Source organism: Calypte anna, chromosome Z, assembly GCF_003957555.1.
Source record: "Calypte anna isolate BGI_N300 chromosome Z, bCalAnn1_v1.p, whole genome shotgun sequence".
Taxonomy (NCBI): Eukaryota; Metazoa; Chordata; class Aves; order Apodiformes; family Trochilidae; genus Calypte; species Calypte anna.
In genome coordinates, this window is record NC_044274.1 from 58,061,347 (window position 1) to 58,076,580 (window position 15,234).

Consider the following 15,234-nt stretch of genomic DNA (forward strand, 5'->3'; position numbering starts at 1 on the left):
TCCATACAGCATAGGAACATTCCTGTATTATTAGCATAAGATGATTAGCATTTTCGAAGAACAAAACAAAAGGAAAAATTTTCCTTTTAACTGCAGTCTGTAGTAAACACAACTAGCCACAAAGACTTAAAACAATTGTGCTAGTATTCTAATTGTGACCAGACAAAGATAACTTCATACGGAACTCTTCTGTCTTAAGTTTACTGAATACTCTTTCTCCCTGCATTTTTAATTTGCTCTGATCTGCTTCTTACTCCTATATTTCTGCTAGTCCACACCTTTTCTATAATGCAAGTGTTTCTTTCAAATTATTGGGAGAAAAAGTGAATCAGAAAGGAGCAACTAAGGGAGGAAAAAACCCTCAATTGCAGAATCAAAACTTTAAAACATTTAACTGAATTTGGAAACTGGAATCCAGCTAGACAGTGGGACAAGTTATCAGAAACAGAAATATGACCAGTTGTATGACCATTTTTCTTATTAAAATGGAATTATACCATGCTAGAAAACAATGAATAAGCCCAAGATTAATTAGGGAAAAAAAAATTGTAGGGACAAACTCAAACTTTTAGAACTTTGACTGAGTAGGTCACTGGTTTTAATCTTTGAAATATCAAAGTTTGTCATTATTCTGGAGCAGCTTTTAGATTGATCTTAATGAAGAGGCTGACTGTAGCTTGTCTGTCTACAGTCAAAGACTGATTATTTTTTGTTTTTCATGACATAATGGAGACAGAGTTTTAATGTCAAACACTGTAGATGTAGAGACAAAGCCAAGTATATTAACCCTTCACTCTTGAAAGAAGAAACAAGCCAACTAAATAACTTAAGTAAAAGCTGATAGACTGACCAGCAATATTTTATGTATTTTATATACCATACCAACCTCATTTAGGCATCGCTTCTTTGTAAAAATATTTCTGATAAAGGTTTCCTGGACTTCTCCCTGTTTGACCAAGTACTGCCAGAGCCTCTTCACAGATCGTGCAAGATGACTGTTAGATCTATAGAATAAAGTTAAAATAACATTGTATTCATGCTTCTAAAAGACCTCAGCATCTAACGTTCTAATCAAACTATAGTTAGAAGAGATGCTGAAGCAAAACTAAAGCTCTCTAAATGCTGGTACCATCTTTCAAATAAAATGACATGTGAGAAGAGGTGCAAAAGGAAGTAGGAAAAAAAACATGCAGCATTTTCTCCTCCAGTCTTGGGACAAGTGTGAAAAATCTCTGAGATTACACAAAAATAAGGTTATCACACAAATTATTTATTAGCCTCCATCATTCTTCACAACATGGATAATTTCTGCTTACTGCTAATCAGTGCTTCTTTCACATAGACAATGAACGACCAACACTTCCTGCTAGAAACACATCATCATCTGTGTAGCATCTCTGAAACAACCATGAGTTTTCAGAAATAAAATTTTAAGGATTCTATAATCAGATCAGACTTCAAATGATTATGATTGTCCCTAGAAATAGTATGCTCAACTAAAATTTATAAATTAAAACGTAGGTGTTTATGGCATAGCAAAACCCACAAATCCTAATTAAAAAATAACACCAGGCAACAGATACATGTTGTGTATTTTTAATCAACTCAAGTAACTAAAACTAAGTATAATAAGTGTGAGATATTTCACAACAAAAAGACATCTTCTGCTGATAGGCAGAAAACTGTTTAAAAAGTGACCTTTTAAGAAACTGAGCACACTTTTCTGATTGAATATGCAATTATGTGGAGCCACAACTACTATAAATAATAAACATTTCTTCTCTGGTTTTAGGAAAAGATACTGATCATCATGTAACTTCATTCCCTCCAAAGGTGGGGCAGTTGTTTAAGTCATTCACCTTTAATTATCTCTCAGGGTAAACTGTGATTCTTTTAATCTAAACCCACAGTTTTTCCACAAAAACATTCAAAATTGTTATACTAAGCTGTAATAAAAGAAGTTGAAAAACTTAGAACATTTCTATTGGTTTTCCTTATCTTGCTTTGGACCAGATGGATTAATTTTGATGTGTATCCACAATTTCACAGTGAATTGGAGTATATATAGAAAATGGCTTTATATAGTTACTGACATTTTGGTCTATCACGTACACCAACAACATCTTGCTTGATGTATATTAAAGATACTATAGTCACTGTTTACAGAAATTAGATTCACCTGAATGGAGTGTTTGTAGGTTCAAGTAAAGCTTTATGGCGAAGCAATGCAGGACCAGCAGCTAGGGCATCTTCAGAGGCATGAACTGAAATATAATGTTGAGGTGGACCCCCATACAGCTCAAGACGTCGGAAAAGAACTTGTTCCCAGCGCTGTAGTGTTTTCAAAACTGCATGGCATATCGGGGAGCTAACTGGAAGCTCTACAAAGACAAGTAAACAATAAAAAAACTTCCTTCTCCATTATAATCTTGACAAAGATAGTTCCACAGCAGAAGGCTAAAGTGTATTTCAAATAGCTTCAAATAAGCTTTATTCAAACCTATATTTTATATTTGCAACTATAAAATTATGAACTGCTTTGTGCCACTCTTGCTAAAGACAGGAAGAGGCTTCTCCAACACTGACAGAAACTAAGTATCAAGGAATAGAATCTCCTGGAAGCAATGTCAGAGAATATGGATGATAAGCAGATGATGAAGGAAAGCCAGCATGGCTCCACAAAGGGCAAACTGTGCCCGATTAATCTAGTGGCATTCTCTAACAGCTTAGCTGCCCAAGTGGGCAAGGGAAGATCAGCCACTGTCATCTACTTTTTCATCTGTAAAGCCTTTGACACAGTCCCACACAACATCCTTACTGCTGAATTGGAGCAACACAGGTTTGATTATGGACATTGATAGTTGACTGTTAATGATATTGATAATGACTATTTGATTGGTAAGAAATTGGATAAATCACTGCACCCAAGTAGTTGGAGTCAAAAGGTTCAATATCCAAATGGACATCAGTAGTAAGTGGTGTCCCCCAGGGTTTTGTACTTGGATAAGTACTGTACAGTATCTTTGCTAATGACACAGAAAGTGGTAGCAAGTGCATCTTCAGCAAGTTTGCAGACAACACCAAGCTCAGTAGTGCAGCTAGAGAAGGAAGGCCATCCAAATGGACCTGGACAAGCTTGAGAAGTGGGCCAAAGAACAAAGTCCTGCATCTAGATCAAGGTAATCACCAGTATCAATAGAGACTGAGTGACAAATGGATTGAGAACAGCCCTGCAGAGGAGGACCTGGGGGTTGTGGTGGTTGTAAAATTGGACATGAGCTGGCAATGTGCACATGCAGCCCAGAAAGCCAATAATTGCATCCTGGGGTGCACAAAAAGAAGTGTGGCCAGCAGGGTGAGAGAGGTGATTAACTCCTTCTAGTCTGTTCTCAAAAGGCCCCAGCTAGAGTACCACTAGGGTACTGGTGCTCCCAGTAAAACAAAGACACACCTGCTGAAGCGGATCCAGAAGAGCATCACAGAAACAGTCAGAGCAATGAAACACCCACCTTTCCTATGAAGAAAGGCTGAGAGACTTAGGGTTGTTCAACCTGAAGAAGAGGAACACTGGAGACCCTGTACTGTATCCTTTCAGTACTTAAAGGGGATTTAATGTAATTAAGCTAATTTGACCCACTGTCTAGACAAGTATGCTGCCTACAGGGGGCTCATAGCAAGGATGCCACCAAGAGACTATCAAAATTTGTATGTCCCTCTATTTGCTGCTGCTGCTGTTTCACATGGACACCAGTGGTAAAGTAAGAAACAATCTGAAGACTATCACGAAGGATTACAGAGCCCTGTGAGTACCTGTGAAGGATTCTAGAGTAAAGGCAGTCTTTCATCAGCCTTCCTGGTGAAAGAGACACTATTTAAAAGGGCCAATCTAATTGGGAAAATCAATATATGGTTAAAGGAGTGGTGTCACAGTCAAGGCTTTGGCTACTCATATCATGTGACTTGCTTTGAGAAATCTGGTCTCCTAGGGGTGACAGGGTCCATTTGTCAATGAAGGGGGCCATTGACTTGCCAATTTAGTAATGGAGGTTTTAAACTGCATTTGCTGGGGAAAGGGATTCTCAGTCCATCCCACAGCCACCACTTTGAGGCTGGTGCCGGTAACAGATGTCCTGGACCTGAAAAAGGATTCACAGGTCAACAGGAGAACACCTGAAGTTCTGTAGAATGTAATCCTAGGCAGTAAAAGAGCTTCAATGGGGACCCAACTTAAAAGACCTGGTCACATGGGGTATGAAGAAGGCTATGGTACTTTTCTCTCAGTCTTCACCGGCAAGGGCTCTCGTCACACCACCCGTTGCAAAAGGCAAAGAGACTGGAAAAAAAAAAACACCCACTGTGGGAGAGAACAGGTTCAAAACCATCTCAGGAACCTTAAAGTGCACAAGTGCATGGGCCCTCATGAAACCCATTTGTAAGTCCTGAGGAAGCTGGCTGATGAAGTTTCAAAGCCACTTTCAATCATATTTGATTAGTCATGGCAGCCTGGTGAAGTTCTCACTGACTGGGGAAGGGGAAACAACTCCCCATGTTCAAAAAGAGAAAAAAAAAGACACTGGGGAACTACAAGCTCGTCAGTCAAAGTTCTGAGCCCAACAAGGTCCTGGAGCAGATCCTCCTGGAAACAATGCTAAGACATATGGAAAACAAGGAAGTGACTGGTGACAGCCAACACGGCTTCACCAATGGCAAATTGTGTCTGACAAATTTGGTGACCTTTTACAATAGGGTCACAGTGTTGGTGGACAAGGAGAGAGCAACTGGCATCATGTACTTGATGATCTATCAGTGTTTGACACTATCCCACAACACCCTGGTCTCTAAATTGGAGAGATACAGACTTGACAGACAACTCTGTGGCTGCAGGGTCACACTCAGAGTTGTGGTCAGTGGCTCTATGTCCAAGTAGAGACCAGTGATGAGAGGCATTCATCAAGGGCTGGTACTTGGAACAGTGCTGTTCATCATCCTTGTCAGCAACACGGACAACAAGATTTAGTGCACCCTCACCAACTTTGCCAGCAGCACCAATCTGTATGGTGTGGTCAACATGCTGGAAGGAAAGGATGGCATCCATTAACAGACTTCAGAGGTAGTCCCACACCAACCTCATGCAGTTCAGCAAGGCCAAGTGCAAAGTCCTGCACATGGGTCAGTGCAATCCAAAACACAATTATAGGCTGGGCTGAGAATGGATTGAGAAGTGCCCTAAGGAGAAGGACTTTGGGGTATTGGTTGGTGAGAAGCTCTACACGAGCCAGCAATGTGTACTTGCAGCCCAGAAAGCCAACCACACCCGGGGCTTCATCAGAAGTGTGACCAGTAGGTTGATGGAGGCAATTCTCCCTCTGTATTCTGCTCCTGAGACCATATCCTGGACTACTGTGTCCATCTCTGGAGTATCCAACATAATAAGGATATGGAGCTGCTGGAGTGAATCCAGAGGAAGGCTGCAAAGATGGTAAGAGAGCTGGACAACCTCTACTATGAAGACCTGCTGAGAGTTGGGGTTGTTCACCCTGGAGAGGAGTGGGTTGCATGGAAACCTTCTAGCAGCAGAAGGTCCAGTACCAGAAGTGGGCCTACAGGAATGCTGTGGAGGGACTTTTTACAAAGGTATGTAGTCATAAGACAATGGGTAATGGCTTTACACTGGAAGAGTGCAGATTTAGATGAAACCTTAAAAGTAACTCTTTCCCATGAGGGTGGTGAAACACTGGAACAGGTTATTAAGGGAAGTTGTGGCTGCCCCTTGGCTTGTCCCTTCCAGGCTACACCCTGGAAGTGTTCAGGGCCAGGTTAAATAGGGTTTTGAGCAACCTGGTCTAGTGGGAGAGGTCCCTGCCCATTCAGGGAGGTTGGAACTAGAGGATCATTAAAGTCCCTTACAACTCAAACCATTCTATGAGTCTGTGACTTACAAGAAAGATGGAGGAAGACACTTTATCAAGTCCTGAAGTGACAGGAGAAAAAACATAATGGTTTTAAACTAAAAAGAGAGTAGATTTAGGCTACAAATAATGAAGACATTTTTCATGAGGACAGTGTAACACTGGATTAGCTTGACAAAGAAGCTGTGGATGCTGCCCCTCCCTGGAAGTGTACAAGGTCAGGTTGAATAAGGCTTTGAGCAACAAGGTCTAGTAAAAGATGTCTTTGCCTACAGCAAGGGGGCTGGACTAGATGATCTTTAAAGAGCCTTCCAATAAGAATCATTTCATGATTCTATGAAACAAGTTGTAGGAATGATGTATCTTGAAAGCAAAAAAAATACACAAAGAAATACATCTTGTATGACCAAAGGCAAAGAAAAAATGAAGTATACAGATATTTGTTAATGGCTGCACATTCCTTCTTACCCACCACTCTCAATATTATTTCATAAATGTACCAGGATGATAAACAGAATCAGAGCAATTATTCCCAGACCATAGAAATTAAGAATTTTTGCACTGAATATAAAACTACACAATATTACTCAATACATTACTGATTTTAACTGTGGTTATTAAGTATGAAAAGACAACTCTGCTGCTTATTACCTGAAAGATCATGTCCAGCCAAAGGGTAGAAAATCTTCAAATTGTGAAGTACCAGCTGAACCATTGCCAATCTCATCAGTGACCAACTAACAAGAAAGCACTAGTAAGTCATTTACTAATAGGAAAATCAATTTCTAACTTATTCAGTATTAGGATTTAGATTCAGAGCTTTAAATCCTCAATATAAACAGCTGAAAACTACTAAACAGTATCTTAGACTATTATGGATACTTTGAATTCAAAAGTCATTTTATCACGTGTTAATAAAACAAGTAAGGGAATCATTGTGAAAAACTATCTGCTATCTAAATAATGCACTGCCATGAAATGACAAGAAACCAGTGCATTATATGAAAAGTTTAAATGCTAAAAACTCAGGTCTAGCCATAACAGATCATCTTGCATTCTGAGGAGCTACTGACCTGTATGAATTTGAGTTAGAATGCTCTTGATTGTGCGAGTTTGGTGCAAACACATCATCATCAACATCATCATTATCATCTTCACCACTTTCCAGACTCTCTTCTGAATCATATTCCACTCTACTTTGTGATGGAAGAAAAGGCTAAAAACATAAACAAATGTTCCTTGAGTATCTACTAGCCAGCATCTAGTTTTAATTATTTTTTATAAACACACAATTATAATATTTAATGCTTTTTATTAAAAAAGCAGTCACATTATCTTTATTTATTACTTTTTGGAGTTTGTACCTCATGTAAATGGTTAACTGTCTGAGCACACATACTTTAACAACTTAACTATCTCTGACATTACTCAAAATTCTAATGCTGAAAGGAAAATAATAAGCTTTCCAATTCTTATTTTGCTTTACTTTCATGTCAGATCTATCAGACCTCACACAGGACACACAAGCTTGTGTGTCAGAGAGAAGCCAAAGCACCAGTGTATTTTTAATCTAGTTCTTCCAAGAGGTCAGAGGACTGCTAACCCTGCCTACAGAGTTCAATATTTCTGGAAAGTCCATCATCAGTGCTACTCTACATTATTCAGTATTTGCATTTTTCTCTCTCCTTGCTCCTAAAATATGAGTTTTATATTTATTTTACTGATATGGCTAATACTTGATATAGCAATGTCCCATAAAACACCACACAATTATTTAGGTTTCTACAAAAAAAGATCTGCCACTGCAGACATGACAGAAGGCAATATAAATTTATTTCAAGTAATCATACATCTTCACCCATTTAAAACAGATGATAAACTTTCTCACACTTCCTTGTTTGTCTAAATTGATGATCCATGACTGATACATTTGTATTCTGTAACTGTAAAAAGCAACATTAAAAAAAATTCATAGCAACAGTTTAGGAAAGCTGTTTCAAAAATACTCAGAGCCAATGTTTTAGAAAAAGTTAAATATGAGGAATAAAATCAGGGTGCTTCTATGACATGTCTAAATCAATAGCTAGAATAAAGACTAACAAGAGAAAAACTACCATCCAGAAATTTTAGAAGATATTTAACTGTTATACAGTGACAAAAATTACCTTTGCAATGAAATAATCCCATATGCTAAGCTCAGGAGGAATAAATCTTTCTTTGTAAGATGGAGATTCTTGGTCTACCAATGGCAACACCGGCAACTGAGAACTCTCTTTTGGAGAGGTTTGTGATGAAAGCCTGTAATGTTTTTGCTGTTTCTCTCCATCATCTGCAGAGGAAGAAAATACAGTTAATGTAAATGTTGCTTTAAATCATCTGCTCCACCTCTCCAATGCTTTAAAAAAAGATTTCCAACAGAGTTAAAATCTTGCTCATGACAAGTTTTCAGAATTTTGTCTTAAGATTTCTTTAGCAAACAACCAGAGGGAATGTTAGTCCTCAAATACTCAAAACTAGTATATAGAAACACACAAGGGACCGCACTCCCTCAGCAAAAATATAGAATAGTAAAGAATGGCATTCTAACTGCATTAGAAGCTTTCTTCCTACAAGAAAAAGTGCAAATACTCTTGCTCAAGTATCAATACCATGAAACTAAATTACTTTAAGAAGCACTACTGCATACTATGTTTTCTTTTGAAGATAAGCAGAGTGTCTTGTCTTTCAGAATATGTAAGTGAAAATGTCTAACCTTACCACTCCTACTCTCTCTGTGTCTCCTTCCAAGGAGGTCAGTACTTTTTTCTAAATGGTACAATTCTCTTAAAACCATACATGCTGGCAATGTATTTCTCCAGCAAACACAAAAGGCCCCACTTTAACTAATACAATCCAATATATGCTTTAAGCAGGGAAGAATTATTTATATTAATTAATTGTTTGTAATACTTTGTAATTTTAAATCCTAGGAGTTGAGGAATCCCCTCATATCCTCCAACACTGACTTCTTTCAGAATAAGAAGAGTCTATAGGAGACTTGTTTGAATTATGTTCTTGATAATTACAGTACTCAAGAAAACAGATTATCCAAGCTATCAGATACATCCTAGTGTGGTTATATCACAGAAGAAAAAAAAAAAAGCCTCATTTCAGATGCTGGTTCTTGGTAGATAAACTATTCCAGTACAGCCTGTCAGGTAAAGGAGGAACATTGTCAGTTGAATTGTCACTGTCTTTGAGATGTAAGTTAGTGTTCTAGCTCTCCAAAACACTTCTGAAGTGGAAGGGACAAGGGAGAAAGGGAACTGCATTTGCAGATTTGCTGTAATGCAAATGTGGCCTTCATTTCCCTTCTATTACAGGCAAAATGGACTTGAATCCATTTCCTACTTGACTATAAAATTTATTTTCAAGTAGATACATGTAATGCATGAGATTAGTTTCTATAGCGAAACAAGTGAATGGGTTCAAGACGTATATAAAATAATAAAGCTAAAACATGAAGATTAAAAGGGAGAAGATATTTTTGAAATTTTTTTGAACTGCCTTTTGATGTCTCCAAAACTTTCAATACCTATTTAACCAAGTAGCGAACGTTTATTCTTTTTTTAAACATTTCAAAAGGGTTGGACTAGATGATCTCTGAGGTCCCTTCCAACCCGGCTAATTTTATGATTCTATGAAAATCTCCCTTGGCTTGAAAATTATGACACCACCAAAAGATACCACAGAATACATTAATGCTTCATGACAGCTCACTTACTTTTTTTGAAGCCTAAACAAAAAACAAAACAACAACAAACCAACCAAACAAAAACAACCAAAAAAATCCAGTTGGGGTACAGAAAATCTTTCAAGTTGTTTCTTGCTTAGTTAAGTATGTTTAATGCTGGGCCCGTAGGAAGAACTAATATGAACATCACACATGTAAATGGGCACTCTACGGTTTTAACTTTCCTTATTCTCTTCTGCTACCAAAGGCCCACAAAACTAATTTCCACTGAATCTTGTCAAATTGTCTTGTTAATAATGCTAGCAAGACAAGAAAAAGGGCCAGCATCCCTACATGTCTGGGGTGAGCTACTACAAATATGTGTTTCCTTTTTTGTTGTTGTTGTTTACAGGGTTTATGGAAAGGAGAATTTTGAGTCTTGATAGATGTTTGAAAGAATATTTCCTTCAAAACTCTTATGGGTACTCTAATCACTTGAAAACAGAAGGTCTGACATTGCACAAAAAAACCCAGTGCTCATTTAAGAACTTATATTAGACATATAAGACTTACATGTTTGTAATGCAAACTGAGGTTACTGTAAACCCCAAGGAAGCTAAGATTCAAATTCTCTTAAAGAAACAAAAATCTTTCAAGTGTTACATCCCTCACAACTATGATTTTTAATTTTTTTTCTCTCAAACAGGCAAATTCTCTGATGAAATTTTTTTATCATTTTGGTCATTTTTGAGACAAAAACCCTCATGTTTTTCAAAGGATTTTCAGAACCATTTCTCACCATGTGTAAAGGTGACCATTGCCACTACAAGCAGCTGAACTGAAGAATATTTTTTCAATAGAATCTAGTCAAAGCTGAAGACAACATCTCATCTTTCATCTTGAAGCTGGGACACTAGGTTTGTGTTGCACTACTGTACTTTTTTTTCCCCCCCACTCAGGAATATTAGTTGCAATCTACTTACCTGTACTAAAAGTCACAATATAATAGCTGTAGTATAACAAATTTTCATTTACTTATTTAAAGCTCATCAGTTAAGAAAGAGCATGCACATGCATCACTATGAAATTTTAGCAATTGCTTAAAAAAAATTCACTGGGCATGAAGTAAGGAGCAACAGTTGCATGACACAGAAATAAGCAAGTATATACTTGGAAGTTGTTCTAAGCAGAAATCAAAAAACAAACGCTTTATTTTAAAACACTATTTTTTCTGTTCTGCTGGATTGTTCTTTGTATTTTAAGAATACTGCCATTGGAAAAAATTCAATATTTAAGTCAAATCAAAGTACAACCATTTAAGTGGTTTGAAAAACATACTATTAACAGCAATTTTTTTCTCCTATACACCTTTAAATAAATTAACAAATTCATTCATTGAAATCTGACTTTGTAATTTGGAACTTAAGTTAGCCAATTATATACAATTTCAAATTGCTCTTATTTCTACTTAAAATTTTGCTTGTTTTTTCATTCATTTCATTTATATGTTTCTATTTCTGCCAAGATCTAAAAGAAGGAATGATATTTAAAAAACATCTTGCTCACATCATCTTCCTTACACTTTCCCAGGAAGAGCTAGAAGACAAATCTGTTACCATTTCCAAAAAAAAAAATTGGAAAATACTAATCAAAGTTACTGTGCTTTATTGTAAACTGTGAGCAGGCATGATGCATCAATAGCCAACACCCTATGAAAAATGGAAGTCCTTATTAAGAGAGGTTAAATTATGAAGTACTTTTCTTACATAAGCATCATTCTTGATTGCAGGCATAAAAAGTACCAGCACTGCTGAACCCTGAATACAGTGGAATGACAGAAACATGACAAAGAAATACTGATTGAGTCGCATCTTAAATAATTTCAGAAGTATAAAACCTCTGCACAGATTTTTTAAATTCTTTAGGAAGCTGTGAAAGCCAACCAGAATAGCAGCCCAGTGAAAGCTTGCACCGTTGGACATTTTTATTTCAAACCTGAAAAAAATGTTCACTTTCCATGGTTACAAATCCTGAAGATTTTTATGTGATATTATGCTTACTCATGGGCAACAACTCACATGGCCAAGGTAATCAATTTAATGAATTAACATTCAAAAGTACCAATTGCAACCAAGTTCTGTAAGCTGCAGCTTAATTACTATAAATACACAAGACCATAAATTCCTTGGTGTATTTATGTACCATTTTGTAATAGTGATTCACTAAGAGGCTCAAAGGAAGTATATACTACACTCTCAGATGTTTCTGAAGACATATACATTCTGATCACTTCAATACATGGGGAATGGAAACCTGTCAAAAGTTAAACACAACAAAATACTTTGTGACAAACTCTGTTGACATTTCCTGTTCTGAGCATCTAAGGCTTCTACTGAGCCAAAATTACTCCATCATTCAGTGCGAACACTTCCTGTCAAGACTTCTAATCTACTTCAATGGCTGACATAAACAAGAATAAGACAGTAATAATGAGGAGATGAAGGCTTTAATATACAATAGAAAGGCCATGCAAATAATGAACTACTCAGTACTCTCAAGTATTTTAAGAAAAACCCAACACTGTAGTCTCTGGGAGACAGATTAAATTGAAGGCAATTATTCTCACTTTGGTATCAGTTTCCATCACTAACTATAACGCAGGAAATTCTGCTCTAGAAAGAAGCAGTTTGGCATGGCTGTTGTAGCTTCTTACATGAGCATGTAGCCTTTAATACTTGAAGATTCTGTATCCTTTTAGCTCTTCTGAGATTAAGCCATTCCTGGAGATAGTCTAACTATGAAGACTTCTGACTGATGTTTCTGATTTGCTGGTGAAATTGAGATGGAACTGTAACATCTAGTCTGAAGCACTACTAATGAAAGTTCAATTTTTGTTGTCATTGCTTTGCTTTAGAGTCTGGATGACACCTACTTCACAGTAGATACAGAGCAAGCACACAGATGCAAGAATTCTAAGGGTTTCTTTTTGCTTTACGATTGCCTATGCAAAACTTGTCCAAAAATTAAATTACTCTTCTGCTTAGATGTCCTCTATAAGAGTCAGATATTTAGAAAATCTGTAATGGCAGTATTTTTCTAGAAGGGCACAAGCAGTTTTGTATTTAATTTACTCCTGAAGCATGTAGTAGTTGACAACAGGAAATTATATTATGGATTTCTTACTATTAAAACAAAATTAATAAGAATAAGCAAAAGATAAATGTAAGGGCAAAAATATAGCTGATTTAGTAATCTGATTCCTCTTTTTTTTTTTTTTTTTTTCCCTCTTCTTTAATTTCAAGTGACAGAGAAAGGCATATGTTCAAAAATCCTTCCCAGAAATTTGCTTTAGATAAGCACAAACTGAAATCAAATAGACCTACAGACTCCTATAATTACATAGCTTGGAAGGTATCTGGCCCAACCCCCTCCCTCAGAACAGGAATAGCCTAGGTAATAACCTAGTTTGTTCAAGTTTCAAGTAACTCCAAAGATGGAGACTCCACAACACATCTAGGCCCTTTCTCCAGTGTTTGATTACCTCTACAAATTAGTATTTTAAAAGATCACTTCTTCCCCTAAATTTTTGTTATCACCTTCTTCATTCTTCCAGCAACAGTTTACTAATTCTGCGATTTGACACCCAGCATAATTTTTAAGGAAAACATGGAGTGGATAAGCATTTAATATACATTGCAGAATACATTTCTATATAAAAACAGTTATGGTATAATTTTGAAAGAGTCGTAGCAGCAGCATTAACACACCTCAGTATACAGTTACCAATACCTAGAAAACCTAGACTTGCAAAGAAAAGCCAGGTATACCTTCCACTAATGTTGATATAGCAAATATATTTACCTTAGTGATAATAGACATTTGTTCAATTCAGATATAAGTGATCAGATCTACAATAAGAATATACTTTATCAAAAGATCTCTACTCTGAAAATACTTTTCTAAATGTAATAAAAAGTCTGTATTTAAACGACCTACATTTTCCTTAAATGCAAGGTAATACATTTTAAAACGTTACATGCATGTAACTGGAGTAATAATAAAAATTATATAGTTTAAGTTAGTTTTTCATATATATATATATATACACACACACATATTCAGATGTGATATAGTAACTTGCTGTGATTTAAGTTCTTCTTTACAAGATTTTATTTTTAAAAACTAAAATATAATCTCTAGGGTTTTTGCTCTTGATTTTTAAAAAATCCAACTGAATAACAAAGCACAAAATTGTACCAAAAAGAAAGCATTACAGAATTCATTTTGGACCTCAGCATAATTCATAATAATCTGAATTTAAAATTTGGAGTTTGGTTGCTTTTCCAAAGGGATATCAGTCCATCAAAACTAAGTATCAAGACACCGTTTCTTTGTAATGTTTAGAATGAACATTTAGAAATCCACATGCATAGTAATGCTTATATTCAAAAAGCCAAACAAGCAGCTGCCCAAAGATCTGAAACACTTCTGATTCTTTCAAACCATGGTCAAAGTCAGTTTATATTTAATATTGACTTCAAATGAAGTGTAGTAAGAAAGCAATAGTATTTCTAATTTTCTTTTTTTAAAAAAGGCCCAATTCAACTGCTGCTTTAGTTACAAAACTTTGCTTTGAATTTTAATGTCATGGCTTGCAAACAGAAGTTTTTCTGTCTTTCTACATATGCAAAAAAAAAAAAAAAAAAAAAAATCACACATTGCAAACTGCATGTAGAGGCCTAGTACTAAATCTAGCATCTTGCCTGAAGATTTGGTAGGACTATGAGAACTGAAGGCAGTAAGGGATTTGGAAAACCCCACGCATTCCATGGAGAATACTACTACCTGATGTGGGCTAGGCATTGGGAAGTGCCTACCTGCCAAAGAAAGAAAACATACTGTATTTGTAAAATGGGAATATATTCCTGTTTTAAGAGAACTTGGAACACATTAAAAACTAGGCTGTAATAGTACTGGAAATATTATCTTAAAATTAACTTAAACCCCTCACATTACAGCAGTTGTGCCTCTTGAAAATCTTACTTCAATAGCAATCATCTCTGTTAAAGCAATTACTCTTAAGCTTTCAGAAGTCACACCATTTTCTTAAAAAAACCCTGAGAAGACATATTATAAGTAAAGCAATAGAGCTTACCAGTTTTTGCCTTTAACTGCTGTTGTCCTGTGGCTGGTGTATGTGCTCCTCCTCCAAAGACAGCAGACCACATTTTGTTGTTAAGTGGATGAGCCATAATTCTATACAACTCATTACTAGAATGTGTTGCTAGACCATGGATAAACAGGCTCAAATAGACTGCAGTTAGAATTTCACAAAGCAAAACTGTGAGACCTGGCTGTGCTTCCTCACCAGCAGAATTCAAGAGACGTATTAGAGCTGTTATTCCTGTTTATAAATAAATTAAAAAATAAATATTTTCAGAGGTGTGAGGGCATACTCTGGATTATCACTGGTATTTTGACTGGCAATCTACATTATTTAGTATCTTCTAGTGTAGAAAAAAAATCTAGGTTTTGGAGGAAACTGAAAATTCTACGGGAAACTGTCATGCTACTTATTTTTACCAGTTCATTATAGCTTTTCAGCTTCATGTT

General features: G+C 36.3%; 1 protein-coding gene across 1 annotated transcript in view; it reads right to left on the reverse strand.

The window, feature by feature from the left end:
• DMXL1 (Dmx like 1) overlaps nt 1-15,234 on the reverse strand; it is an 87,796-nt gene that overhangs the window by 18,189 nt on the left and 54,373 nt on the right. Inside the window, exons 28-34 of the mRNA XM_030466930.1 lie at nt 14,777-15,025; nt 14,385-14,498; nt 8,075-8,238; nt 6,983-7,125; nt 6,561-6,646; nt 2,180-2,381; nt 887-1,004 (exon numbers count right to left, since the gene is read on the reverse strand). Of these exons, the coding sequence (XP_030322790.1) occupies nt 887-1,004; nt 2,180-2,381; nt 6,561-6,646; nt 6,983-7,125; nt 8,075-8,238; nt 14,385-14,498; nt 14,777-15,025 (1,076 nt within the window). The remainder of the gene's footprint in view (nt 1-886; nt 1,005-2,179; nt 2,382-6,560; nt 6,647-6,982; nt 7,126-8,074; nt 8,239-14,384; nt 14,499-14,776; nt 15,026-15,234) is intronic.